General features: G+C 48.4%; 13 protein-coding genes across 13 annotated transcripts; 5 read left to right on the top strand and 8 right to left on the bottom strand.

Annotated features, from left to right (window-relative positions):
• Positions 1-280: 280 nt before the first annotated feature.
• PICMEDRAFT_17928 (hypothetical protein) lies at positions 281-3,100 on the bottom strand. Its single transcript, XM_019161808.1, has 3 exons — positions 2,794-3,100; positions 2,418-2,554; positions 281-2,041 (listed from the first exon to the last, which is right to left on the bottom strand). The coding sequence occupies exons 1-3, from the start codon at positions 2,866-2,868 to the stop codon at positions 619-621; spliced, it is 1,635 nt and encodes a 544-aa protein (XP_019016573.1). The 5' UTR covers positions 2,869-3,100; the 3' UTR covers positions 281-618.
• Positions 2,512-3,351, bottom strand: PICMEDRAFT_172846 (hypothetical protein). Its single transcript, XM_019161532.1, has 2 exons — positions 2,788-3,351; positions 2,512-2,554 (listed from the first exon to the last, which is right to left on the bottom strand). Exon 1 carries the CDS (start codon positions 3,234-3,236, stop codon positions 2,871-2,873), a length of 366 nt encoding a protein of 121 aa, XP_019016572.1. The 5' UTR covers positions 3,237-3,351; the 3' UTR covers positions 2,512-2,554; positions 2,788-2,870.
• A 205-nt stretch (positions 3,352-3,556) lies between these two features.
• On the top strand, positions 3,557-4,510 carry PICMEDRAFT_25348 (hypothetical protein; the record flags this gene model as incomplete). The annotated part of the gene is made up of 2 exons (XM_019162388.1): positions 3,557-3,619; positions 3,773-4,510. Coding segments are annotated over 2 exons (801 nt in total), but the record flags the coding sequence as incomplete, so codon positions are not given.
• Positions 4,511-4,582: 72 nt separating this feature from the next.
• PICMEDRAFT_60197 (hypothetical protein) lies at positions 4,583-9,377 on the bottom strand (the record flags this gene model as incomplete). The annotated part of the gene is made up of 3 exons (XM_019163415.1): positions 4,583-5,008; positions 5,189-7,810; positions 8,517-9,377. The coding sequence occupies 3 exons, from the start codon at positions 9,375-9,377 to the stop codon at positions 4,583-4,585; spliced, it is 3,909 nt and encodes a 1,302-aa protein (XP_019016570.1).
• Positions 9,378-10,068: 691 nt separating this feature from the next.
• Positions 10,069-10,944, top strand: PICMEDRAFT_74215 (hypothetical protein; the record flags this gene model as incomplete). Its single annotated transcript, XM_019164712.1, has 1 exon — positions 10,069-10,944. One exon carries the CDS (start codon positions 10,069-10,071, stop codon positions 10,942-10,944), a length of 876 nt encoding a protein of 291 aa, XP_019016569.1.
• A 195-nt stretch (positions 10,945-11,139) lies between these two features.
• Positions 11,140-11,724, bottom strand: PICMEDRAFT_74214 (hypothetical protein; the record flags this gene model as incomplete). The annotated part of the gene is made up of 1 exon (XM_019164711.1): positions 11,140-11,724. The coding sequence occupies one exon, from the start codon at positions 11,722-11,724 to the stop codon at positions 11,140-11,142; it is 585 nt and encodes a 194-aa protein (XP_019016568.1).
• A 748-nt stretch (positions 11,725-12,472) lies between these two features.
• PICMEDRAFT_17921 (hypothetical protein) lies at positions 12,473-14,549 on the top strand. Its single transcript, XM_019161806.1, has one exon. It carries the CDS (start codon positions 12,772-12,774, stop codon positions 14,512-14,514), a length of 1,743 nt encoding a protein of 580 aa, XP_019016567.1. The 5' UTR covers positions 12,473-12,771; the 3' UTR covers positions 14,515-14,549.
• Positions 14,550-14,698: 149 nt separating this feature from the next.
• PICMEDRAFT_36057 (hypothetical protein) lies at positions 14,699-17,176 on the top strand (the record flags this gene model as incomplete). The annotated part of the gene is made up of 1 exon (XM_019162981.1): positions 14,699-17,176. The coding sequence occupies one exon, from the start codon at positions 14,699-14,701 to the stop codon at positions 17,174-17,176; it is 2,478 nt and encodes an 825-aa protein (XP_019016566.1).
• Positions 17,177-17,340: 164 nt separating this feature from the next.
• On the bottom strand, positions 17,341-19,038 carry PICMEDRAFT_74211 (hypothetical protein; the record flags this gene model as incomplete). The annotated part of the gene is made up of 1 exon (XM_019164710.1): positions 17,341-19,038. One exon carries the CDS (start codon positions 19,036-19,038, stop codon positions 17,341-17,343), a length of 1,698 nt encoding a protein of 565 aa, XP_019016565.1.
• Positions 19,039-19,539: 501 nt separating this feature from the next.
• Positions 19,540-20,871, bottom strand: PICMEDRAFT_60190 (hypothetical protein; the record flags this gene model as incomplete). The annotated part of the gene is made up of 1 exon (XM_019163414.1): positions 19,540-20,871. One exon carries the CDS (start codon positions 20,869-20,871, stop codon positions 19,540-19,542), a length of 1,332 nt encoding a protein of 443 aa, XP_019016564.1.
• A 252-nt stretch (positions 20,872-21,123) lies between these two features.
• Positions 21,124-22,131, bottom strand: PICMEDRAFT_35819 (hypothetical protein; the record flags this gene model as incomplete). Its single annotated transcript, XM_019162967.1, has 1 exon — positions 21,124-22,131. One exon carries the CDS (start codon positions 22,129-22,131, stop codon positions 21,124-21,126), a length of 1,008 nt encoding a protein of 335 aa, XP_019016563.1.
• Positions 22,132-22,674: 543 nt separating this feature from the next.
• On the bottom strand, positions 22,675-23,130 carry PICMEDRAFT_17917 (hypothetical protein). Its single transcript, XM_019161805.1, has one exon. The coding sequence runs from the start codon at positions 23,101-23,103 to the stop codon at positions 22,738-22,740; it is 366 nt and encodes a 121-aa protein (XP_019016562.1). The 5' UTR covers positions 23,104-23,130; the 3' UTR covers positions 22,675-22,737.
• A 3,045-nt stretch (positions 23,131-26,175) lies between these two features.
• PICMEDRAFT_74207 (hypothetical protein) lies at positions 26,176-27,408 on the top strand (the record flags this gene model as incomplete). The annotated part of the gene is made up of 1 exon (XM_019164709.1): positions 26,176-27,408. The coding sequence occupies one exon, from the start codon at positions 26,176-26,178 to the stop codon at positions 27,406-27,408; it is 1,233 nt and encodes a 410-aa protein (XP_019016561.1).
• Positions 27,409-27,540: the final 132 nt, after the last annotated feature.

The raw sequence follows: 27,540 nt of genomic DNA, 5'->3' as shown, positions 1-27,540 counted from the left end.
TTCGGTGTCAATTGCTTTTCCGTATCACTATCCACCATTCTTGTGTATATGTATTGCGAAATTATCGGTTAATATATAGCTTAATACCATAGATTGGCCCTTCCTCACACGAAACTAGCCCACATAAAGAATTCCATGACACTTTTCATAAAGCGCTCTTTACTTTTTCGTCCCACCTTTTCTCGCCTCGAATATATTAAACAGGGGATGTGAGGGACCCAAAAAGTTGCTCCAAACTGCATCAAAACATGAGCGCTGTTTCGTGAGCTTAATTAAAAGACTCTATATTAATCGGAAAGTGTAAAATATAGATGAATAAATAAGAAGAGATGGATAACAAGTCGTAAGTTTGGCTCAATAGCTGGTTCAGCTTCAGATGTGAGAAACAGTTGAAAATGTTGCTTCAATTGAAATTCTTTGCATCTAAATAGAGAAAAGTCAAAAGAATATAAGAATATAAATATAAATAAATAAAGTGATATTTTTCTTCAGCTTCAACAGTGAAAAGAAGTATCAACTTCTTATCATTTCATCATAAAATAAATATAAATATGGAATAAATAATTTTTAATAAAAAAAACAGTATACTAGCTTAACATAAACGTTTCATTATTTTTTTTAGAAAGTGGCAACGAAGTTCTCGGTTGCAGTCTTTAATTTACCCAATTCTTCCTTGGATAATTGACCCTTGGTCTTGATAGCATCCAAGATTTCGGTTTCGTTAGCCTTCAAGTAAGCTAAGAAATCAACTTCGAATTTACCAATCTTGTCTAATGGTAATTTATCTAAGAAACCGTTGACACCTGCGTAAATAACTGGAACTTGTTCTTCAGCAGCCAATGGGGAGTATTGTTTTTGTTTTAATAATAGAGTCAATCTTTCACCTCTGGTCAAAGTTTGCTTGGTGGAAGCATCTAAATCGGAACCGAATTGAGCGAAAGCGGCGACTTCTCTGTATTGGGCTAAGAACAATTTCAAAGAACCTGCAACTTGCTTCATAGCCTTAACTTGAGCAGCGGAACCGACTCTGGAAACGGACAAACCGACGTTAATAGCTGGTCTGATACCCTTGTAGAATAATTCAGCTTCCAAGAAAATTTGACCATCAGTAATGGAAATAACGTTGGTTGGAATATAAGCAGAGACATCACCACCTTGGGTTTCAATGACAGGTAAAGCGGTCAAAGAACCACCACCGTGAGCGACAGACATCTTAGCAGCTCTTTCTAATAATCTGGAATGTAAGTAGAAAACATCACCTGGGTAAGCTTCTCTTCCTGGTGGTCTTCTCAATAATAAGGACAATTGTCTGTAAGCAACGGCTTGCTTGGATAAATCATCGTAGATAATCAAAGCGTGCTTACCGTTGTCTCTGAACCATTCGGAAATGGCACAAGCAGTGAAAGGAGCCAAGTATTGTAATGGAGCAGCTTCAGATGCAGTTGCAGCAACAATGATGGAGTACTTCATAGCATCATGTTGTTCTAAGGTTTGGACCAATTGAGCAACAGTGGATCTCTTTTGACCAACAGCAACGTAAACACAGTATAACTTCTTGGATTCGTCAGCACCGTCGTTCCATCTCTTTTGGTTCAAGATGGTGTCTATAGCGACAGCGGTCTTACCGGTTTGTCTATCACCAATAATCAACTCTCTTTGACCTCTACCGACTGGGACCAAAGCATCGACAGCCTTCAAACCGGTTTGCATTGGTTCAAAAACGGACATTCTTGGCAAAATACCTGGAGCCTTCAATTGAGCTCTGGAAGTGGCAACAGCCTCGATTGGTCCCTTACCATCGATTGGGGCACCCAAAGCGTCAACAACTCTACCCAACATAGCTGGACCAACTGGGACATCAACAATCTTACCAGTTCTCTTGACGATTTCACCTTCAACGACTTCTCTGTCAGAACCGAACAAGACAATACCGACTTGCCCTGGTTCCAAGTTCAAAGCCATACCCTTAACACCGGAGGCGAATTCGACCAATTCTTCAGCTTGACAGTTGTTCAAACCGAAAACTCTGGCAATACCATCACTGTATTAGAAAAGAAAAAAATGTGTGGAGTGTGGGTTCAAAAATGTTAGTATTGGGTTCGCCATGGGTTCAGCATGTGCTGCATGTTCATCATCAAAAAGGCCACATTCATTCACCTGTGCGTCTTCACTGGACAGAAAGAGCGGCCGGCCCAGTGTAGCGAAAATAGAGGGAACAAAACGCTTGGTGGTTGCACGCCTCACTTTAATGGAGCGTTCGCTCATTCCCCCCTCAGAAAAAAAAGTGAGGGAATTTGAAAAATTGTGATCTATCCTAGTATTGTTGTCAGCGTGTGCGTCGGGCGCACGCAACTGAACACAGTGAATGAGCGGTGGCATGAACATGAATGGATAATCAATGGGAAAGTAGTACATACCCGACAGCTAAAACTCTTCCGGTTTCGTCCAAGTTAGCTTCTTCGGAGACACCTCTGATCTTGGATTCTAAGATGGAGGAGACCTCGGTTGGTTGTGCCTTAGCAGAAGCATAGGTTCTTGCAGCTAATGGTCTTGCCTGTAGGAATGGTGGTAGAAGTGGATCTGTTGTTAGTATGACAATTCTCCAGCGGATGGGAAAAAATAGCCAGCAGGTGGGGAGGGTTGGGCGAGTGTTGGCGGCCTTAACGATGCAGCCTCCAATTGCAGGCGGCGTGTTCCAAGGCGGCGCAACCCTTGCAGGCGTGCAGCAGCGGCAGCAGCCGCCGTCTGCTGCTCTCCTCCCTAATCCTCGGCTCTCTAGTGAAGTGCACGTACAAGTCTTGGGACAATTCTAGCATTGACAGCTAAGGCTTGCTTAGCAGCAGCTTTGATGGATCTAGCGGAAATCATTGTTATGTTGATGAACAGGTGTCAAACAATTCACTGGGTGCTGTGAGGACCCAAGGGAGGCGCCAGGCCAGAAGAAAGAAGAGCACAAGCAAGAACAAGTACAGAAGAAAAAGAGAACACAAGGGCAAACCCCCTCTACGGCCACCATCGCTGAGCATTGCTGCTGCCCCTCTCCCTCTGCCACCACTGCCACTGCCTCTGCTGCCACCAACCACCCACCACCACCGCTCTCCCACCCGCCGCCGACGACCCGTTCTGCTGGCGCCAACCCGCGCCGGCCTCGTTTCTCTCGCCGCCCCGGCACGCAAATCGCAGTGCTCGGCTCTCAGCAAACAATTCGCTGGCAGCGCAGCGGCCGCGTCTGCCATTCCTGTGCACGGCCGCTGCTCTGCCGCCTCTGATTGGCCGGCGCGCGCACGGGGCACGCAATGGCCCGATCGGGTAATTTTCCAGCGGCGACATGTTTTTTGCCCCGTCCGGGAGCCCTGTGATGAAAGCGGTAACCGAAGAGACGATAGCAGAGGACAGGCTCTTGAACTAGCTCTATGTGGGTCTGTTTGGCTCTTTTTGGAGTTTCCAGCACGCCTGCACTGCTGCCATGTCGTCTCCACCGCCGGTAGTTCCCGTCGTGGTTGTCGATAACCAGCACATCCTTACGTGCGAGGCGCCGCGGGAACATTACGCCACCCCGAGGTACCCGCTCGTCTTGTGCCACGGCTTCTCTGGGTTTGACCAGATGCTGCAGCTGCCTGTCGCAGGTATGGTGCCCTTTACGGACCGCTTCAAGCTGCTGTTTGGGGGCAGCTCGGTGCCGGCGTCCGATTCGGCGTCGGCGTCGGCGTCCTCGAAGACGGAGAAGATCACCCGGAACATGGGCGTCGACAACAGGTCCATCGCCGAGAAGGGGAAGTACCTGATCGAGTACTGGAACGGGGTGAAGAGCAACCTTGAGGCGCACGGGTGTACCGTGCTAGTCGCCAAGGTGCCTCCCTTCGAGTCGATCGAGCACCGGGCCTCGATGCTAGACAAGTTCATCCGGAAGTCTGTGCCGCAGATCCGCCTCCGACACCACATCCCGAAAGATGAGCCCGTCAAGCTGAACCTCGTTGCACACTCGATGGGTGGCTTGGACTGCAGGTACCTTATCTTCCAGCAGCAGAACTCCGCGGAGCCCCGGCCGCCCTACAAGATTATGTCCTTGACAACCATCTCCACGCCGCACAGAGGGACGTCGGCTGCAGACTTCGCCCTACGCTACTTCCCGGCCTCCCTCATCCGCAGCAACTTTCCCTCCATATTCCAGCTCTCTACGAAGTACGCCGGCAAGTTCAACTCCGTCGTCACAAATGACCCCACTGTGAAGTACTTCAGCTACGGCGCACAAATGCACCCTTACCCAGGATCGATCTTTCTTGCATCGTGGAAAATCATAAGTGACAGGGAAGGCCCCAACGACGGGATGGTCAGTCTCAAATCCTGCCAGTGGGGCCACTTCGTGGGCTATTTGGATGATGTCGACCACGCCGACCTGATCAACTGGATGGGCTTGGTGAAGAAGACGAAAATGGCCTTGGGAATACCCAACTTCAACCCCAAGTATTTCTATCTCGAAATCGCTGACAATTTGGCTAAAAACGGACTCTAATAAATTAACTCGTTATATATGTACCTAACGTTTTTCTAGTAATTCAAGCATGAAACAAAAATATAACTATTACAGGAGGTTCTCATATAGATTGAGCATCTCCTTCTCCACCTCCTCGCAGTAACTCTTGATGGGTTCATACGAGCCAGGAAAAGTGTCTTGCACCTTTTGGCAATTCGAGATCTCAGAGCTGACCCAGTTTTTCCACTCTTTCAGAATAAACTCCTTTTCGATATAGTTCAACAAATTTAGCTTAGTCAGTAAACCGTTACGCTCGATGCGCAACCCAGTCAATTTCTGCGCAAGAGAGACCTCTCTTTTACCTTCCAAAGAATGGAGCTCATATATGTCAATGATCTCATCATTTTTGTCGATACGTGAGTACTGGTTGATGCTTCCCAGATTCTCGTGTTCCAAAAAGTGCCAATAGCATTCGGTCCCGCTTGGCGCATATGATAAGTCCGTAGTATTTGGGTTTATCATCTCCGTGATCTCCTTCATACTTATTGATCTTTCCATCAAGTAGTGGTCTCCAACTAACATATCCATTTTTCTATCGACGTTTCGTTCTCTCCAATATGAAGTGCTTGTCCGTCCTATCAGCCATATGTTAATCAAGATAGACGACCCAAAGAGGAACACCAAAACCATGTTGGTATTGAAGAAATTAATCACCGTTTTGATTGTATTGGTGAATGCTCTAATGCCTTTATAAATCAATCTCGCTATCTCAAAGTTGACCTTTTCGTAGTAGAATGAGGAAAATAACTGAAGCGGAATGAAACTCACAGAATCGTCAAAAGTTAGTTCATCTTTCGTAGCTTCGTCACTGTCGTACTTCGTAATTGATCCATATGTCCTAATAGCAGATGCAATTTTTCTGTTATCGTTTCCAATTTGGCTAACAGCTTCTGTCAGTCTGCTTTCTAACGCCTCCATCCGGAATATCATGATTTGGTGTATTACTTTTCTTGAGAACCAGTTTAAAACATTACTTCCTCCTCCCAATGAATAGTAAACCATCAGCTTGCAAGATTTAGAATCTAAGTTGTAGATGATGAATCTCATGGAAATTTTCCTATTGATACCGAAAACAAATCTCAAATGTGGAGTTTCTTGGACAATGTTATAGTATTTGTTGTTTACTATGCGCTCGATAGTCTGCATTGCACATGGAACGTTAAATACGGGGTTCCATACAACTCTGGTCATTCGTTGCTTCGAGTCACATCTCCACAAACTATGCTTGGAGTTAACTTCTTTGAAAATACTCGATGACAAAGGTAATGTGCATTGTAGCAAAAAAGATTCGTCACCAAACAAAATATGAAAAAGTGCCTTGGCTGGAACCTTGAACCTCTTGATTAAAAGTAGCCCCATCTCCGAGGTATAATTGATACGATTTTCACTATCTAAATCGCTAATTCCCGTTGTGTTATCTATCCAGTTCAAATCCTCACCGGCTGGGTATTCTAATTTTATACCCTTCAGCTTAAGCTGGTCTGAATTGGAGGGTCTGATAGCAGAGGTTGTAATCGACATTTGTCTTTCGTCTCTAATCTTCTTGTAAGCTTGTTGAATATGAGAAAGCTGTGAAACCACATGTTGTAAATCTTTAGGATGGGAAGACTTACGATTTTTCAAAATGAAGTTGAATTGAGTTTTGATCGAATATACATCGTCATCGTACAATTGCATCTTGATTGTGATCCCACTAACAAAATAAATTTTCAGAATGGTAGAGTTTGCCTTCTCAACTACATCGGCCTCAAGAAAGTCCGATAAAGAAATTGGCAAAATTGAGATTAGTCCATATGTATGGCTGTAGACATAAAAAGATTCCGTGGTCACGTACAAGGCACAAAAAATGTTTTGCTGAGAATTTGGAGACCAAGATGCATTGAACCTCAACAAGGTACATTCGTCATTTCCAATGCATACCTCAAAAATCGATCTCAATTCAGCATCAGCAACCCTTAAAGATTCGGGATAGAAATCAGGATATCTCAAGTTGATGACTGATCTAGGAGACAGAGTTTTAGTATTATTTGACACTAAGATTTTGGTTTCCTCGTCAAGGACAAAATATAATCCCCAGTTAACATACCCCCAGAAATTAGCTGTGGTAGCCGACGGAATTGTGGTCGAGGATAGATAAAGATGGGACATTGAAATTTTCTCCGTCATGCTTGTTTTCAAGGGAGGATTAATGGAAAGGTTAAACTTCATATTTGAGAGTTGCAACTCAATTAACTTCGACGTTTTTTCAATTTGAGGATCGACTGGATTCACATCAATCAATTCCAGATCCTTTGCCACAACAGGCACGAGTTTCAGCATATCCAAACAGGGTGAGTATCTGTTCAATGCAATTTCTGATTTTTTTGCACTGGCAACTTCAGTCACATTTCTGAAAACAGTGAGCCAACTTTTGAGTTCCACAGAAGTTTCGACCTGAATCACCAAGTTCGTAAGCTGACTGTTTATCTGAAAGCAAAATTTTCTATCTTCGCTTGGCATGTATTTTATAGTTGTCAGCAGAACACCAATCTTATCACTTTCCTGGACATATTGACCATCTTGAGAAATTGATAAAAATCCAAATACTCCGTTCTTTACAAACATCCATCTTTTGATCCACACATCGCCTCTGCCGTTCAATTTCGGGGATTTGATAAACACCCATCCGTGCTTTTCTAGTAGGTTTTTCTCACTCTCTAAATATATATTCTTGTCATTAAGAATAGAAGAATCAAAATCCTTGGTATCTGGACTGGGAGTGTACATTTTTATGGCTCCATCTTCAGAATTAACTCTAGCTCGATTTAAGTCTTTCATTAGAAGCATTGAAGATGTCTGTTTCAATTCTGCAGATTTAACCAATTGTTCAATATCCTCCACAATAGATGTTAAGCCTATAGCATCTGATAGCTTGGCTCCATAGCTTGTGTTTCTGGTTTCAAATGAATTTCGGAATGAACTGGCAAAATCAGTTACGCCATTGCTAATCTTGCCCTCTAAATTTTTCACACAAATCCAAAGAGTCATTGACATATGAATATATTGCTTCCTGATCTCAAATAGCTGAAGTGCATCTTCTCTTGTCTTCACTGGGTCATAACCTTTTGGTAATTGCATATATTTGGCAGATATGACATCATACTTATTCTGGATCTTTTCAAAATTTCTACGTATTTCTAGATAATGCGGGATGTCGACTTCAAGGATGTGGCCGATGTTAACAAAAGAAAGATCGTCAATTCTCAATAAAGACATGGCGCTTTCAAATATTATTCTCTGTCCTTCTAAGTACTTCCTGATGCACGGCTTAGAGATATCGTTGCTGATGAACTGAAAATCATTGACGTAAGGGCCGAAAAGGTTTTCCATCTCGGTTTTCACTTGTGCAAAATTGTTCCAACTTATGGCAAACTTCTGTATCACTGCAATTGACTTCTCCATTTGGTGGGCACATTGTAATATCGATACGTGCATGTAATTCATGGAGGCTCGGAAACTCGGCGAATCCATGGTAGCCTCCTTTAATCCCACCGAGACCAACCGGACGAGCCTTTCGGCCACTATATCGCCAATGGAGTTTTGAGACGACTGGGTATTAACATGCTGGACTTTATCAGTGTTGCTCATCTTTGGCACTGTAAGGCAATCAGTAAGAAATGCGAAGAAATGGGGGGCAGTTTGGTGATCTTCGCCTTGATCACATGAGGGCCGGCTCGGGTGTGACATGAAATTTTGAATAATCAGAGCGCTCATGCCGTTTAAGCTCCGCTGCGAATTCTAGCGGCATGGTCAATGTGTGTGTGGGGGGGGGGGGGGGGGGGGAAGGTTATTAGATAACGTATGTACAGTAGTTATATTTATATAAAACGGTTATACACCACCACAAAGACACTTTATGACGTGTCGGTGGGAATATGCATCGATGTAGAATTTAGTTGTCATTGAGGAGGTGGCTTATTTGGTCAAAGTAAGTCTTGTCCACCACTTGTTGGATTTCTTCCTTGACTAGCCATTTGTATTCGGAGACGTTTTTCGAGGCTTTCTGGAGATCGAACTTCCCTGCAATTATATGTGATTTCATCAAGAATTCTGTCGTGAGCGCAGAAGCGTCGGAAGCCTTGACGTTGGCAACTTGGCCCTTAGGATCATACTTGATGACCGCAGCAGGACTGTTCGAGACAGACCAGGTATTGATCTTGTCACCCCCTAGAGTACGCAGACCGTCTTCTGCAATCTGATGAAGGCCCTTTGGCTCGCTCGCATCGGGTTTCACCTCAAAAGATGGGAATCTCCATGCCCCAGACTCCTTGACCACCAAGTATAGTGTTCTTGGGAGTTTTCTTTCTAGAGAGGTTTGCTCATTGGCTTTGTCAAACTGGGTGACTCTAGAATTTGCTTTGATTGCTCTGCCGATGTCGTCTAAATCTGCTAGTGCTGCAGCAGTGTCGGTGGAGCCCTCCTCCGGCGCCTCGACCTCCGCGTGCTTCTTAGGTAGTATTACCTCTTGCTTGAATCTTCTGTCCCTTCCGTGCTTCAAATCTGGCACACCCTGTGGGAACCACACCCCTCTTTGCGCTGGAACAGGATATTTCTGGGCCTCGGTGAACTCTCTCTCTGCAACAGTACCCTTTTTGAAATAAAACCACTTTGGGAACGTCCACATCAGTCTTCTCTCGAGTTCTTCCTGGTAGTTATAGAAAAGCTTTTCGAATTCCGGAACATCTGGCGTCACTATTGGGGCTCTTGAAAGGACCAGGCTGGCTTTTATTGGCGTGGAGTTGGAAAGCGCAGCAGCCGACGTTGCAAACGACCGGGAGGCCTGGCGTATAATGCGATGTTGCATGTTTCTCGTTCTTCTTGGGATAGATTTCTGTGCAGCCCAATGGGATTTAGCAAAAAAAGCTATGCTTGTATGTACAGAGATGACAGACAGGCGATGCACACCGCTGTTTTCCTGTTCTTGTAACTTCTTCGAACGTCTTCTGATCCTATACTCTCTATGCCCTTTTGAATTTTTTCCACTTCTTTATGGTGAAAAAGTTCGAGTGGACGAGGAAACGGGGAAGAGAGAAAAGCGCACCCGGTTACGTAAGCACATTACGTAAAAACTTTTGCTTGTTATTTTTGCATTTTTCCAACATTTTTTTCTTCCTTAAGTGTACCTGTACGCGTGTCCGTGGGAGCTGTGCCGGATTGAACAATTAAGAAAAAGAGCGGAGTGCTTACGTAATGCCGGAAATAAAGGCAGCCGAAAAGTCCGTCCGCTCGGAAATCAGCAACGCAGAAAAAAGCGTGTTTTCCGAGGCGTGCAGAGTGCAGACCGTGATAAGATGAGCCGTACAGAGAAACAAACAGGCTTGGTACTTAAAGACGCCCTTCTCTTGCTTGTTTTGCCCTGCTCTGGGCTGTTGGGGCCTGTATTTCATCAGAACGGGTGGCAAACATTACGAGTCCGGGTTTTTGCTAATCAAAGACAACTGGAGTAAAAAAAGAAGATAGAAAAAACAACCTACACTATATTACACACTACTAAGATGACCCTTCCATCGCAGCACACTACCCGTATCAACCAGCAGGAAATCATTCCTGCGAAGAACGACGTCGGGGCATTGGCTAACAGAATCAACACGGAGACAAGGAGTCTTCACAACCAGATCGACAAGATGGTCACGCTCAAGTTTGCTCTTGCTGTCAGGGACCCAAAAATCTACAGACAGGGTATTCAGATGTTCTACCACATCTTCAGCGCTATCGAAGACTGCTTGGAGCGGGAGTTGAGCGGCAACAACAAGTACACAGAGATGTTCAAAGCCATCTACAAGCCCCAGATGCTTAGAAGAGCGAAGTTGCACCGGGACTTGATGTTCTTCTACGACGGGCACGAGGAGAAGTTCGAGAAGCCGATTCTCACCAAGCAGATTGAGTTTGCCGACTACATCCGCAAAACGACTGCAGAGCACCCATACCTTTTACTGGCATACATGCACGTGCTCTACTTGGCGCTCTTTGCCGGTGGAAGAATCATGTCCTCGCAGGTTACCAAGAGTCTACGGCTCTTCCCTCAGGTTGAGGGCAAGTCGTATGACGAGATTGTGGCCGAGGGCACGAACTTCTACAAGTTCGACGTGGAGGACATGGAGGTGCTCAGAATCCTCTACAAGAGGGACTACGAGCTCCAGACAAGAAACTTCTTGACCGAGGAGGAGAAGGAGGAGATCATCAACGAGTCCAAGTACATCTTCAAGGAGACTGCCGAGGGCATCAAGGAGATCGAGAATCACAATCTACAGAGAATCAAGGGCACCATCGGATACCACGTCTTCACCAAGGGGTACTACGCGGCGATCTCCGTGCTGCTTGTGCTCATCTGCTACATTGCAAAGAGAATTGTGTTTGCGCTGCTACACTAGGTTTTCGAAAAGGAAAGGGTTTCCTGAGGTTTCACGGTTTGTTTGTTATTTACGATTATGTTTTAGGCGGCACATTACGATTTCTGCGGGGTGTGTGCCCACCCCACTTTTCTAGCACTACTTTTATTTCTATACCGATCAACTGACTGGCTCATTGTACACACGAATATATATGCGATGGAACGAGTTGTATCTTCAAGTCTCGCCCGTGAGGTACGCCTTCACCTTGGCTAGCGCCTTCGACCGCTGGCTGATCTTGTTCTTGGCCTCGCCTTTCATCTCCGCGTACGTGGTGTCGAAGCCGTCCGGCATGAAGATGGAGTCCCAGCCAAAGTCGGTCGGACCCCTCGAGTCCACAATCGTGCCCGTCGTGACGCCCTGGAGAAGCTGCACCTCCTTTCCCGGGCCGTCGCAAAACCCGAACGTCGTGATGGCGTTCGCTGACTTGTCCTCGAACCCGTCAAGCATCTTCACCAGCCCGCCGAGCCCGATGCTGTTCACAAACCACTTGATATACGGGCCCGGGAGGTTGTTGTACGCGTTGAAGCCCAGACACGTGTCCTCCACCAGCACAGTGCCGCCGACTGTCGCCGCAGCCTGCTTCGCCTTGTGTATCGTGATCTCCTCTATTGACCCCTGTATCTCATCGAGGTCGATCTTCTGGTTCGTTATGCTGTACTTGCCGACCGTGGCTCCCTCCGTCTGGCCGTTGCAGAGAATGGCCGTTACCTCTCTCAACTTGTTGGCGTTGCCTGTCACAAAGGTGATGGTGTCCGACATTGCGTTTCCTGTGAGTCTTCTGCTGCAATCAGAGCCCCTCAGCACCTATCGTGCACCCGTGGTGGCCTCTGTTCGTCTTTGCTGCTCTCAGAAGCCCTCTTTTGGCTGGCAGGCGTGCTCTGGCCAGCCGGCCCCTCTCCCACGCTTGTCTCGTCTCTTTCCCTTGGCCTTTTTTTTTCAGCTCCCCCAGCTTCTCTCCCCCAAACCATCACCGCTCTTCTTCCTCTGCTGGGCCTTTTCAGACCTATCTCCTTCTCCATACATATTACCGACTGCCGGAATACCAGTGATCCTTGTAATGCATCCGTCGAGAGATCATAAAAATGGCTGGCAGGAGATCACTTCCATCATCGTATGGTTCATCACTTTTATAATATGCACTTGTCTGATGCGCAGCTCTGCTGCGCATGCCACGCATTTGCGATTCGCTTTGTGATGTCATCTTCTTACACGTAGTAGTGTACTTCGTACGCTGTAGCCCGTAGCATCCACAGTTTTCTTCTGGTTGCCATCTTGAGGGCGACAAACCTTCTCCTTATGCCCTCTTCTCCCAGTTTTTTTTCTCTTGGAGAAATTTTTGTTTTTTAATGTCAAAACAGAAACATCTAAATTCTTCAAATCTTTTGCAAGTACGTTTCTGAGCTTTTTACCACAGCTGCTGAAAGAGTGTTCTATATGGCCAATAGCACTGCTAGGCAGTTGAAGTGGCTACTCTTCATCTGCTGGGACTGCTTTCTAGGCCCCGGACTGGACCCTGATCTCCGTTCTTGTACATGAGCCTTTCATTCCGGAATGCAACATAAAGTCTGTCGCAAAGCTTAGGTAAGCAGCATATTATTGACCGATCGACTTAAATTGCCGCTGATTACGTCAGGCGGGGGAAGGCCGTCTCACGATGTGCATACTTCCGGACCATCTTGCCCGATAAGCTCTGCGTAGGAGAAAGGGCCTTGAAACAGCCTGCGGAATGGCGGTTTCTCCTTTCTGCACACACTGCAGGAGAGCCAGATTCACAAGAACACCCACCCGGAGAAAGAAATAACGACAATGGACGATACGCTTACGTTGATTGCCCAGTACCTGTTCCAGCACAACCATTCGGGCATAGCTCAGCAGGTGCTGGAGTTGCCCGAGTTCAACGAGAGCCACAGACACTATTTGCAAGTCAAGCACGAGGTGACGAAGCTGATAACGACGTCGGACTTGTCTTCGCCGTTGATTTCCCAGGTCGAGGAGCAGCTCAGAAGCTTGAGCCGGGACTACGACTCGGAGGAGCTGGAGTTCAAAATCGAGATCGCCATTTTGACTATCGCCTTCTTGGAGGAGTTGTACCTTTTGAAGAACACGAACAAAGCGTTGTCGATCTTGAGGTCGTTGCCGGAGAAGACAGACCTGTCGATCAGACAAAATCTCTCGTCACTCCTGCTACAAAACGACATCCCCAACGTGTTTTTGTCCTCGATCCACTGGAAAAACGTGGAGTCCATAGCCGAGTCGAGACAGATCTTGGTGGAGAACTTGTTCAGGTTGTTGCCGTCCCCGGTGTACTTGTTTCCAAACGGCATCGAGTCCATCATGAAAGATGCCCAGAACTATCAACAATTGTCCATACCATCATTCAACTCCTCTGCCACCACGTCCCCCTCCTCACTTTCGCTAAATGACAGCCTGCTTTGCAACGATAACTTGCCCAGAAAGTTGAAGCAGACTTTGAATTTCCACTCAAACGAAGTGTGGTTTATCAAGTACTCACCAGACGGGAAATATCTTGCCACCGGCTCAAAGGATACCAAGATCATTGTGTACGATGCCACCAAAAACTATAAACTCCACGGCGTATTCCAGCTTCATACAGAAGCAATTACATACATATCATGGAACTCATCCTCGACTGAGATCCTCTCGTTGTCGTTCGACCAAACCTTGAGAGTATGGTCCATAGACACAGGGAAATGCATCAAAGAGCTCGATAACAAGAAATCATTGGTAACACAGGCAAGACTCTCTGCGGCTAAATTTTTGCCCGATTACGAAACATCCAACAGGATCTTGATAGCCTCCAATGACGGCAAACTTTTTATCATAGCACTAAGCGAGACTGGATCGACTCCCGAATTGATCTCCAAATACAGCAAATCCATAATATCTCCACAGATACAAGACTTCACGATCCAGAACGACTTCATATGGGCAATCACCATGACCAACGAGTTGCTCGTCTTTTCGATACCCGACTTAAAGCTCATTTATAAAATGCAGTTCAACCAGATTCCGGTGGCAATCTCTTCGGTATCTTCCTCGTTCCCGGGCATAATCCCCAACAATCCCGCCAAGAATGAACCCGAGAATACATTTGTGTTGGTGAACTTGAAGCCAAGCTCGTTGGTCCTCATCAATACTTCTGGGATTGTTGCATCTTCATCGGCAGCGTCTTCCTCCTCACTCAAATCTACAGACAAGATTGGGGGCGACAAGCTTCCTTACCTCGAGTCTTTTTTCCACCTACCATCTACAAGCTCCAGTAACTTCATAATTCGTGGATGTGCAGGTGGCAACTACAATCCTAATAGGAAAGACACAAACGCAAATACAGGCATAGTAATCAGTGGCGGTAGATCCGGCGAGATCTGGCTCTGGGGTTACGAGGGAAATATAGTTGGTTGTTTGAACGGGCACGAGGGTCTAGTCAACTGCGTCACTTGGAGGGGTGACGGCTATGCTTCTAGTGGTGGCAGCGTTGAATGGGCTAGTGGTTCAGACGACGGGAAAGTTTGTATTTGGGGTCTTTAATTGTATGTAACTACAAGCTCGAGGCTGTGCACAGCATCTCGAAGAAATAAAATTTTTTTGTTCCATTTTTAATATATTTTTTTTTTTCACATAACCTATATCTGCATTTTTTTTTCCATGTGAATGAAATGTCAGCTATTAATGTGTACGGGGAATTTGTTAACCATTATAGACAAGGGACAATATGGCTATCAGTACGAGAAGCAGAGGAGAAAAGAAAGCCCAAAATGGAACAGCTACAAGCGTTCCAGCGGTAGAAATCTCGAAGAAGAGAAACCACGATGAACATGAGAGCAGTGAAGATGAAGACTTTGAGTTGAAAGGATTGATTGACGTAGAAGCGAGCGACGATGAAGAAGGAGAAGAAGGAGAAGATTCAGATTCAGATTCAGATGCAGAGCTTAACAAAATGTTGGCTGAAGACGGAGAAGATGAAAACTCAGATGACGAACCAAGTTCATTCAGTGAGGAAGAATCCGACGCAGAAACTACCAAATCCCTAACTGACCGTTTGTCTGATGTTAAATTACGCACATTGTCATCTGACTCCCTAGCCAAATTGGATGAGCTCCACACGAAATTTGCAGATGGCCGCCCTAGGGTCATCAGGCCTGAAATCAACCCAGTTTACGACTCTGACGATTCCGATGGTGAAGATTTCAACACTGTTGGTAACATTCCAATATCTGCATACGACGAATATCCGCACATTGGTTATGATATAAACGGTAAAAGAATCATGCGTCCAGCTAAGGGTAGTGCATTGGATCAACTTCTTGAAAACATCGACTTACCTGAAGGATGGACCGGTTTATTAGATAAGAATTCCGGTTCTTCTTTGAATATCAGTGAAGAAGAGTTAGAGTTGATTAGAAAGATCGAGAAGAACGAAAATCCAGATGACAACACCAATCCTTATGAGCCAACAATTGAATGGTTTACCAGCAAAACCGAAATAATGCCGCTTAGTGCAGCACCTGAACCAAAGAGCCGTTTCACACCATCCAAACATGAAGCTCGTAGAATAATGAAGATAGTGAAGGCTATAAGAGAAGGAAGAATTATTCCTCCTGATCAGCGTAAGAAGTTAGAGGAAGAAGATGATGAAAAACTTAACTACAATCTTTGGGAAGGGATGGATGATGAGATCACCAAGGATCATATTATGACATTACGTGCTCCTAAGGTACCACCTCCGACTAACGAGGAATCATATAACCCACCCGAAGAGTACCTTCTGACAGAGGAGGAACGTAAAGAATGGGAACAGATGGATCCAAGTGAACGTGAGAGAAATTTCATTCCAGAAAAATACGGCTCTTTGCGTAAGGTGCCAGGCTATGGTGAGAACATTCGTGAAAGATTTGAAAGATGTCTTGATCTTTACTTGGCTCCACGTGTACGCAAAAACAAATTGAACATCGACCCAGAATCTTTGATTCCAGAGTTACCATCACCAAAGGACTTGAGACCATTTCCAATCAGAACGTCCACTACTTATGAGGGTCACCAGGGTAAAATCCGTACGCTATCCGTCGATCCTACAGGAAACTGGCTTGCCACTGGGTCCGATGACGGTACAGTGCGTATTTGGGAAGTTTTAACTGGTAGAGAGGTGCACAAAATTGTCATCATTGATGATTTGGAAGAGAACACCGAAGACCATGTTGAGGCTGTTCAATGGAATCCTGATCCAGAATGTGGTATTTTAGCAATCTCAGCAGGTGAAAACGTTTATCTATGTGTCCCACCTATTTTTGGATACGAGGTTGAGAACGAAGGGCACAAGATAATTGAAAGCGGTTTTGGCTACACTAAGGCACAAAGTGATAAGGCTGAAGTCACCGGTGTAGGTTCAGACGATGAAGCCGCCGGTGAGAAACCAAGCGATGAAGATGAAACAGCCGTCGTGAACAAGAGTGCAGCAGAATGGTTTAAGCCAACGAAGGTACAAGCGGAGAGCGGTATATCTTTAGTGATAACTACTTCGAGAGGCGCAGGTACATCTGCGTCCACTATCAAAAAGTTGAATTGGCATCGTCGTGGTGATTACCTACTTTCTGTTTCCCCAGATGGTGGTAACAGGGCCAGTATTCTGATCCATCAACTATCCAAACATGCATCCCAATCTCCGTTCCGTAAAAGTAGGGGTATTTTGATGGATGCCAAATTTCACCCAACTAAGCCTGTCTTGTTTGTCATGTCCCAGCGTTACATCAGAATCTACAACTTACAACTACAACAGCTTGTGAAGAAGCTACTACCTGGAGCAAGATGGTTATCTTGTTTGGACATTCACCCACGTGGAGGAGAACATCTTATTGCCGGTTCATACGATAAGAGAGTGTTGTGGCACGACCTTGACCTTGCTGCCACTCCATATAAGACATTGAGGTATCACGAAAAGGCAGTTAGATCAGTTGCCTTCCACAAGGGTACTCTTCCATTGTTCTGCTCTGCATCTGATGATGGTTCCATCCATGTTTTCCATGCCACTGTGTATGATGATTTGGTGACCAACCCATTATTGGTGCCATTGAAGAAGTTACAAGGCCACAAGGTGGTAAACTCATTAGGTGTGTTAGATGTGTGCTGGCATCCAAGAGAAGCATGGTTATTCTCTGCAGGTGCTGATGGTGTTGCGAGATTGTGGACCAGTTGACCGGGTAGCAAAAATATAAAAGTTATAACATATTACCATAATTTTCTAGTATCCGTGTAGAAAGATATATATATAAACGAGCAGAAAAAAAGGTAAAAAAGTAATGACATTAGAGTGTCGTCAATGACTTTGTGTATTACTGAATGTATGGAAGGAGGAGGTAATCAGGTTTTAACATCAGGCTTAGATCTACCGATGTTTTCTTGGAATTGCAAAAATTTAATGACCTCAGGGATATCATCTGCCAAATATTCTTCGACAGAGAGGGCAAAAGTTTCATCCGTTTTGTTTAGGGAATGCTTTTCCAAGTAAAGTCTGATTGTCGCACCGGACGATCCTGTACCTGATAATCTGACAACGAAACGAAGACCATCTTCGAGTTTGACAAACAAGCCTTGGTTTTTCGACACCGAGCCATCTAGATCTGTGTATGAGAAATTGGCGGCCTCCTTCACCTTGCTTCCGGTCGGGAACGTTGAACCAACAAAAGATGGGTCGTTAACCTTGGATTGCAAGAAGTCTATAATTTTAGTGGCACCTTCAGAATCACAATTTTCGTAGTCGTATCTGGTGAAGAAAACACGTCCATATTTCTTCCAAAATAGACGCTGTATGTTGCCTATTGACACCTCGGCACCCGGGTTGGCGGCAGCAAAGGCAGCCAAAACGTTGAGCCATGCAACAATTGCCCAAAGTCCATCTTTTTCTCGGATGTGGTTCGACCCTGTGCCGAACGATTCTTCACCGCAGATGGACAATTTGTTTGCGTCAAACAAGGCACAGAAAAATTTCCAGCCTGTTGGGACTTCGTAGACGTTCAAGCCCTTCTCCTTGGCGACCAAGTCAATGGCCGCAGAAGTAGGCATGGATCTTGCAAGACCATAAATTCCACTTTTCTTAAAGTAAGGGATTGACTCGGCGTGTTCGGAGATGATAGCAACGGAATCACCTGGCGAGACAAAGGCTTTGTAACCGTAAATCATGTTTCTATCACCGTCACCATCCGAGGCTGCACCGAAAGTAATTTTCTCAGCGTCGACCTTGTCGACTAATGTCTTGGCATATGTCAAGTTTGGATCCGGATGTAAGCCACCAAAGTCGCCCAAGGGCGTGCAGTTTTGTATGGAGGACTCTGGGAAACCCAACTCGTCCACAAAAATGGCCCGACCGTAAGGTCCAGTGACTCCATTCAAGGCATCAAACAAAAACTTGAACTCCTTGTGGCCGGTAATGAAAGATTTGATGAGGTCGAAGTCAAAGATTGATTTCAGCATTGCCACGTAGGCTTCTGTCGGGTCAATGATCTCGACTTCTAGCGGGCCGTACTTGGTAACTCCTAGCTTCCCAATGTCGATTGCAGGCAAGTCGCTAATAATTTTGTAGTGGGAAAGATGCAAGGAGCATTCGTACATCTTGTTGGTGACCGACTCCGGAGCCGGACCACCGTTGCTGAGATTGTACTTGATTCCACAATCATTTGTAGGACCACCGGGGTTGTGGGAAGCAGTAAGAATTATGCCGCCAGTGATGCCGCCAGGCCCGTTGAGGGTCCTAATGACATGCGAGGCCGCAGGTGTAGACAAGATCCCGTTTTCACCAATGATCAACTTCTTCACGCCGTTGGCTGCGCCAATCCTCGCAATCAAGTTAACAAAGTGGTCGTTGTAGTAGCGGCCATCCCCTCCAACAACCAAGGTGGCGTTTGCACTTCCCTCAGGAATCGAGTCAAACACCGCCTGGAGGAAGTTCTCCGTGTAGTGTTCTGTCTGAAACACCGTGGTTTTCTTTCTCAACCCGGACGTTCCTGGCTTCTGACCATCAAACGGGGTCGTAGGCACCTCTGTGATTTTGTACTCAGGCATGGTTGGCTGTTTCCGTCTATGTCTTTGTCTTTTTTTTAGCTGAGCTTTTTTTCAGCAGTGTTTGTGTTTTTTTGTCAGTGTGTTTGTGTAAAATGTATTTGTGTACGAGTCGTGTTTTCACGTGTACCGGTCTTCAGACAATTGACCTCTGCTGCTGCTGGATCCGGAGCCTTCTGCTCTGCAATTGCACACTAGGTCCTTCAAAGCATCTCCGACCGATTCCAGACAGTGCCCGGGAGAGGAGGAAAATGGGACGCTTAAATCAGAAGAGCTCGAAAGGAAAAAAAAAGTTCCCCACGGGGTGACAGCGGCGATGACAGTGACGAGGAGGCTGATCTTTCGTGTAAGCGGGCCGGGCATGCTTCTCCGGGGTGGGATGACACCACCAGGGAGGGGACAAACGGGAAAAGGAAGGGGGAGGGGGAGGTGTGCACGAGGCGGTAAATGAACAAGGACGGAGATTGCGGATTGCGACTAGATAAGGCTACTATAAGGTACGGATCAGGACGCAAAGACGCCTGCAATGGCCCGGGACAAGCGCTCGACGTTGGCCTCATTGATCCCGGCGACGCTGATGCGGCCGTTGCTGGTCATGTAGATGCTCTGTTTCTGCAAGGCGTTGACCTGGTCGGGCGAGAGCCCCGTGAAGCAGAACATGCCTTGCTGCTGGACCAAGTGTTCCCAGCCGGTGGGTCCCGTAGTGCCCGGTCCGTGGCAGCGGAGGTTGCGCAACTGTTCAAAGAGTAGCAGACGCATCTGTTTCAAGCGGTCTCTCATGACAGCGACCTCTCCACACCACTGAGCGTAGAGCTGCTCGTCGCCCAAGACCCGCTCGACGATCTTGGAGCCGTGGCAGGGCGGCGACGAATACATCGAGCGGACAATCTGCTTGAGCTGCGACTGCACCTTGGCCTTCTCCTCCCGGCTGGCCGTGATTAGGGAGAAGGAGCCGACCCGCTCGCCGTACAAGCCCAGGTTCTTGGCGAAACTCTGGCTCAACATGGCGTTCTCGATGAGTCCCGACGAGAGCATGCGCCGGGCCAACTTCTCGACGACCGCCAAGTCCTCTGCAATCCCGTGGCTGAAGCCCTGGTACGCCATATCGAAGATGGGCAGCAACTGTCTGTCCTCCACCACCTGCAGGATCTGGTCCCACTCGGCGTCGCTCGGATCGACGCCTGTCGGGTTGTGGCAGCACACGTGCAGCAGCACCGCATCTCCCGGCAGCAGGGCCGCCAGGTCGTCCAACAGGGCGTCCAACGCCAAGCCCTGCGTCTGCGGGTCGTAGTAGCGGTACGTGCCAACCTCCATGCCCGAGCTGGCGAAGATCGACGCATGGTTGGCCCAGCTCGGGTTTGGAATGAACACCCGGCCGCCGGCACGGCCGCTGTCGCTCTTGACCTTCTTGGCAAGAAGCTCCGCCATCACCTTCAAGCTTCCTGTTCCGGAGATGCCCTGCCCCGTGGCGATTCTGTCCTCGTCAACGAGCAATCTCGTCGAGAACGGCATCCCCTCCTGCTGGAAGAGGAACCGCTGCACGAGCCCGACGTACGTGCTCGTGCCGAGGATCGGCACGTACTCGTGGTTGTTCCTCTTGTCTGCGGCAATCTGCTGCTCCGCCTGCCGTACAGAGTCTAACACCCACGGCCGGCCCTGGCCGTCCCGGTACGCCCCGACTCCGAGGTTGATCTTGTACTCCTCGGGCTTCGGGTCCGCGTGGTATGCCGTCGTCAACGACAAGATCGGGTCTGGTGGCGCCAGCTCGATTCCGCTGAAGAAGGAGAGCCCCCGGCTGCCGAGCCGGCGGGCCGTAATCGTGTGTCTTCCAAGCATTGCTATGTCGTGTGGTCTCTTTTATTGCTCGATGGTTCGATGGTTCGCTAGTGTTCGGTACAAAAGGGGCGGCAAAAAGGCACACAGGCAGAGAATTGAGGGGGCCACGTTTGTATGTCGACTGCTCCTTCTCCTCTGCCGCCCTCTACCGCCTGCTACAGGCCTATACACGCCGCCGTGACTGTTCAGCTAGAGGCCTCTGCCCATCTCAGGGCGTTGTCCCTCCACTGCGGAGTATCGCCCCCGCCTCGGCTACTGGCCCACCATGCGGCCGGTGCTTACGTACAACGCGTCGATCTTCTGCAACGAGTCTCCGAAACAGAGCCGGAGCTTTGTCCTGTACATGGTCGGGTCTTTGAGCTGGATGGGGTTGCCTTCGAAGTAGACGGTCTCGAGGCTGGTGGCGTGCTGCAGGGCGTCGTGGATGTTGGAGTAGTCGGCGACCTGGTTGTAGGAGCACCAGAAATCGGTAAGCTGGGTGAGGGCGTCGAGGCCCTCGAGCTTGGCGATGGCGTTGCTGGTGACGTCGAGCACCTGGAGGTTGACGAGGGCGTCGAGGCCCTCGAGCTTGGAGATGCGGTTGTTGGAGAGGTAGAGCTCCTCGAGGGCGGTGAGGCCGTCGAGACCCTCGATCTTCTCGATGCGGTTGCTCTGGATGCTCAAGACGCGGAGGTTGCGGAGCCGGGCCAGGCCCTCGAGGCGGGAGATCCTGTTCTGGCCGAGCCACAACTGGCGGAGGCTGACGAGGGAGTCGAGGTTCTCGATGGTCTCGACGCGGTTGCCGCCGAGCTCCAAGTTCTGGAGGAGCGTCATTCTGTCGAGGTTCTCGATCTTGGAGATCTTGTTCTGGACAAAGTAGAGGTTTTCGAGCCGGGTGAGGTTTTCGACGTGCTTGATGTGCTTGATGTTGTTGAAGCTGAGGTCGAGGATCTCGAGGTTGGTAAACTCGTTCACGTGGCTGGAGATGTGTTTGATGCGGTTGTCGTAGAAGTCGAGCTCCTTGATCCGCAGCTTGCACTGCGGGTCGATGTGTTTCAACGCGTTGAGCCGCACAATGAGGTTGTCCCGGAGGTTGATGCTCTCGAGCTGCGTGAAGCGCTCGAGTCGGAGGTTTTCGAGCGAGCCGATCTTGAGGTGGATGAGGTCGATGTAGGTGGTGTCGAGCGGGATGTCTGTCGTGAGCTCCTGGTCCGCGGGCAACACGTCGACGTTCGTGTCCGGGATCGTCGTGAGCCCGTACGTCTTCTCGATGTACGCCATCTTGTCTGCCTTCTGCTGCTGCTGCTCCCGCTGCACGCGCTCCTCCTCGTCGAGCTCCTCGTCGATGCCGTCCGTGTGGCCCTCCGCCTCGTCCTCGTCCTCCGAGTTCGAGCTCGAGAGGTTCAGCCCTTCGAGGTCCTTGTTCACCGTTTCAAGCCCCGCTGGCCCCGCTGGGGCCGCCGGCGTGTCTGTGCTGCTGGTCATTGCGTCTGTCTGCTCTGCTGTGTCTGTCTTTGCCACCGCCAGGCCCCTTCCTGGTCCGCCCTGCCGTGTCCTCTGTTGGCTCATGAAGAACGGAACCACCCCGTCTTTTGTACGAGCCTCACGGCGGCCTGGCCTGCGGGCGGGCCAGCGACGCGTCGCTCCAGCGGACCGCTGCCCGGGCCGCTCTACGGGGTTTCTTTCAATAAGAGTAAGAATAATCGTTAAGGAATAGGACCGTCCGGCCATGGCAGACACGGACGAGGACGGCCCCGTCCGGGGCAATATATATACACATTTTCCATACACATGCTCACGGCCACCCAGCAGGGAAGAGCACCCCCCCGCTGGGCGGCACCGACAGTGCGTGGGCTTGCCGCCGCCGCCGCCGCTGCCGCCGCCATTCTAACGGACCTCTTTGTCCAAGATGTCCTCCTCAGGCATGTGGTTCTTCGCAATGTAGTCCACGGCCTCGCCGACGGTGGTGATCTCGTTGGCCACCTTGTCGTCGAAAACGACGTCGAACTCCTCCTCGAGCGCAACCAACGCATCGTTGTAGTCGAGCGAGTCCATGCCCAAGTCCTTGCCGAACTGCGTGGTCATGGTGATCGGCTGCTCCGGCGTCTTGATTTCAAACGTCTTCAACACGGCCACGGATCTCTTCAACACCTCGTTGGCGCTCAGGGTCGACTGGAATCTGTACCCGGACCCGGCGAGTCTGCCGAGGGCCCCGGACTGTCTGAGGGCGAGTCTTGCGGTTTGTCTGAACATCTGGTGGTCTGCGGTCGTCTACTGCTGCTGCTGCTGCTGCTGTTGCTTTTGTCTGCCTCCACCTCCTCCTGCTGTTCCTGCTCTGCTCCTCTGCCTGCCGCCCTTCTTCACTTCAGCGTCTCTCTGTCTCTCCCCGGCCGCCTCCCCTCACGGGCTCCTACCCGCTCTGCTGCTACTGACCCGTGCGCGCCGTTGGCAGAGACGATCGTCCCGATTTTTGGGATTTTGGCCTTGCCGGTCGCCGGCGAGGTGGTGAGGATGGAGGGGGAGGGAGGGAGAGAGGGAGAAGAGGACGGAGACGGGCATGAGCCGTCACGGAAAGAAGAACAGGGCTGACGGGCGTGGGGAGAGGGTGTGGGAGCTGGAAGAGCAGCAGGAGCAGCAGCAAGGAACAGCAAGGAGCAGCAAGGATGGCAGAGAACACGACCCCGCGTGGTGCTAAGCGGAAGGCGGCGGACGCAGCGGAGGCGGTCCAGTCGTGGCGAAGACTCAACAAGAAGATTCGTGCTGCGATGGCGACGGAGCGGTCGGCGGTGTCGTTGGATCCCAACGTGACGACGCGAGACTGCCCGCTGACGCAGGACGACGTGGTGTACTTCCAGAAACAGGCGCTGTACCGGATGTTCCACCTGCAGTACCGCAAGAACGTGTCGCTCGTGGAGACGCTCTCGTGCGTGAACGACCGGTGCTCGAGGCTCGTGCTGTACAACTCGGTGCTGACGCAGTGGTGGACGCAGATCCTGGGCAGCCTGCGGACGCTGTTTGGCGTGGACGTGGCGCAGAGGGCGCCGGCGGCGGTGAACGACGACATCCTCGTGTCGTTGGCGGCGTGCGGCGGCGGGGAGGCCGGGGCAGGCGCCGGCGGCGCCGGCGACGTGTCGACGGAGACGCTTGTGGCGAACCTGGATCGGCTGCGTGACGGGCTCATCCAGCTGCTCGACGCGGTGTTCAACAGGAGGGAGCCGGCGGCCGGCAGCAGCACCGCCGCCGCCGCCCCGCAGGACCAGTTCTTGGGCTTGCAGAACCAGGTGGCGTCCTTGACCGTGCTGCGCAACACGCTGCACAACGAGAACTCGCTCCTCAAGGTGTCCGTCGCCAAGCTCAACGCCCAGATCGAGGACCTCACCCGACAGAGCGACCGCTCGCACTCCAAGGCCTTGGAGAGGATCAAGGACGAGTCTGTGGACAGCCCCTCCGGCGTCAAGCAGGAGCAACCCGCCAAGACGCGCTCCGAGGCCGCCAACAACGGAACGAGCAACGGCAGCAGCGAAGACGTCAACGGCGACATGCCTGTGCCGGACCCCCAAGCCGCCAACGGCACGTCCAACCACAACAACAACACAGCGAAGGACGGAGAACATGCCAACGGCTCGGCCGGATCGGGCGCAATAGACCCAGCAAAGACGAGGTCCGAGGTAGAGGACTTGAAACTTCAGATAGCAGCCGTAGAGGCGAAAAACCAGACTCTCCAGCAGCAGTTGGAGGAGAAGATCAAGCTCTCTTTCGATCTCGAGAAACAGGTGGCAGACCTCAACCCGAAATCCAGACACTTGTCCGAGGACGAGCTTCTCAAGCTGTCCTCAAACTACCGCAGCGTTGTCGAGGAGAACAAGAGCCTGAAAAAGTCCGCAGAGGACCTCAAGCTCGGCAAGACAAAGATCGAGAACCAGATGTTCGAGCTCGAGTCGAAGTTCTCCATCAACAAAGCCAAATTGGAATCGAAATACAACGTGGAGTTGGAAAACAGCAACAACTATATCTCCAAATTGGAAACCGACATCAACCGAATCAGATCGGACAGAGACGCTCTCAACGCCAAGATCGCGGTGCTGAAAAATGAAAAGGGGAAAACAGAACTCATATCAAACTTCCAGAAGTTGATCGACACCTTGCAGCAGCGCATCGAACAGCTGGAAGAGGTCCAGGCAACAAACCTTTCCGACCTTTCCAGCGACGAGCACAACAAGATCATCATCAATGAGTTGAAGCAGATTGAACAGGCCTTTAAGTCCACACGAGAGGTCTCCGTTGCCAAACTCATGAAGGCATCCGACTCGGAAACTCTTATCAATAAACTCTCGGTAGAAAAAGCTAAGGCAGATGAAAAGTATTTCCAAGCGATGAGGGCTAAAGACTCCCTCTCCTCGCAGAACAAAGTGTTGTCCTCCAACCTCACAAAGCAAATGGAATTGATTGAAATCCTCAAGTCTAATGAAGAAGAAACCCAGAAGAAGCTCGCGATTGAAGAACGATTGTATGAAAACCTGCAGAAGGTTGAAACGCTTTACAAGAACGATATCGTCAAACTCAAGATTACAATATCCTCCATGGAGAAAAACATCAGAGACAAGGCAGAAACGGAAAATGAACTGCGCTCCCAAATCAGCAAGTATCAGTTTGAGCTTCAGCAGCTGGATAAAAAGCTTATGTCGTGCCAGCAGGACCTCAGCTCCGAACAGCGGAAAATACAGAATTACAAGTCTCTTATCACCTCATATAGAGACGGTAAGGCTGCAGAGAAACCCATTAATGGTAGTGTTGGCACAGACTCAGAAATACAGCAGGCATTGCTCAGTATGACTAAATGCTCTCTATGCGGTAAGAACTTCAAAAACGTCGCTTTAAAAACATGCGGTCACTGTTTCTGCAAAGATTGCGTTGATGATAGACTTTCTGCTAGAATGCGTAAATGTCCTAGCTGTAACTCCCAGTTCAGCCGTTATGACCTACTCACTATCCACCTATGACCCTTCCATTTCCTATTTTTATAAATATCTGTACTATTAAACCACCATTTGTGCTGCGTTCGGTTTTCAAAGGATCGACGTCGAAGCTATTGTATATTCCTGTATATTTGAATGAAATATATACGTTTCTTCAAAACAATCTTTTGAAGATACTTTTTTTCATCCCAAATTTTGCTTTTCCCAATCGGGAAGTCGGCCTTTCCAAACATGAATTGTTTTTTCCGACCTTGTTTTGCTGCACCTTCTATCCAATGCATGGATAACGTATATACCCTCCCTACCAATAAAGCAGCTACAGATGAAAACACATAAACGCCCCAAAAAAATGCCATCCACAACGGAGGTTATCATTCCATGCGGCGATTTCTCCCTAGAAACTGCTATGGCCTTGGCATTACTTAGTTTTGTCTTGCGGGAGCATACCATTGTGCCGTTGGATGAAACGAGTACGCAATTTTCGCAAATGCTACACACCTACAAACACACACAGAACACAATTTTGATTGGACTCGGAGGAGATTACGTACCGCAACAGGGAGTCTTCCATTGGACTCCAGAAATCAAATCAAACCACCCGCAAAATAGCAATAGTAACTCGAACGGTAGAAAGAAGAAAGGTAATGGTCACCGACTTAAGAATCAAAACTCTGCTCCACAAAACTTTTATTTCAATAATACAAAAAGGGGCAAAGTTGTGCCGCTGGCAACTGTTGGACTCGTATACAGATTTTACGGGAAAGAAGTACTTAAAAAAATCACCAATTTCTCAGATTCTTCTAAGATAAACTGGCTCTATGAACGAGCGTATTATGATTTTATAGAAATCATAGACGCACAAACAAGGAATTTACGTCTTTCGAACAAACATGAGTCAACACGACCCGCTGTTCCAAGGTTTAACGCTGACCAACATACGCTTCCAAACATGGTAAAGTTTTATAACTTGCAGTTACATGACTACGAATTGTTGAACTACGATGAAACCGAGATATATGCACTTCGTATGAAGCGTCTTGAAACTGTAATAGATATTTTGAAATCTGCTTTTGAAAATTATGTGAAATATTTTGCGTTCTCTTTTATGCGTGGTGAGTCTATACTCCAACAAGCCTATAATGCTTCACTTTCCGGAGAAACTTATGGTACATATCATGATGAGATTGTAGTTGAAGACCCTTCATTGATTACAAAGAAACTCGTGCAAGATGCATTGAAGAGAATCATGATCATTCCCGAATTTATACCTTGGAAAGAGCACCTTTTTGCGTATGAGAGAAGTTTGGACAGAATGGGCAATTCTCTATATGCTATATATCCAGACTCTACCCAAAACTGGAGGTTAGCTGCAGTGCCAACCCTGCCAGCTTCATTTGAGTCAAGGAAAAGGTTACCACAGGAGTGGTGTGGCCTAGCCGACGGAGAGTTGAGAGATGTGGCTGGGGTTGATGACGCAACGTTTGTACATGCTCAAGGGTTTATTGCTGGGGCGAGTTCACTACTCGGATGTATCAAACTGGCTGTCAAAGCGGTTTTGAATAACCAAAAAGAAAATATTTGATATTTCAGAACAATGTATTAGAAAATGGATATAATTAGTTTATGTATAAATTGCGGTGACGAAGAAAAGAAACAAAAAACAATTGAATGGATGTATACATAAGGTAACAACAATTTATAATGAATTAAAAAG

The sequence above is a fragment of the Pichia membranifaciens genome (genome assembly GCF_001661235.1).
Source record: "Pichia membranifaciens NRRL Y-2026 unplaced genomic scaffold PICMEscaffold_5, whole genome shotgun sequence".
NCBI lineage: Eukaryota > Fungi > Ascomycota > Pichiomycetes > Pichiales > Pichiaceae > Pichia > Pichia membranifaciens.
This window is presented reverse-complemented; position numbering and strand designations above follow the sequence as displayed.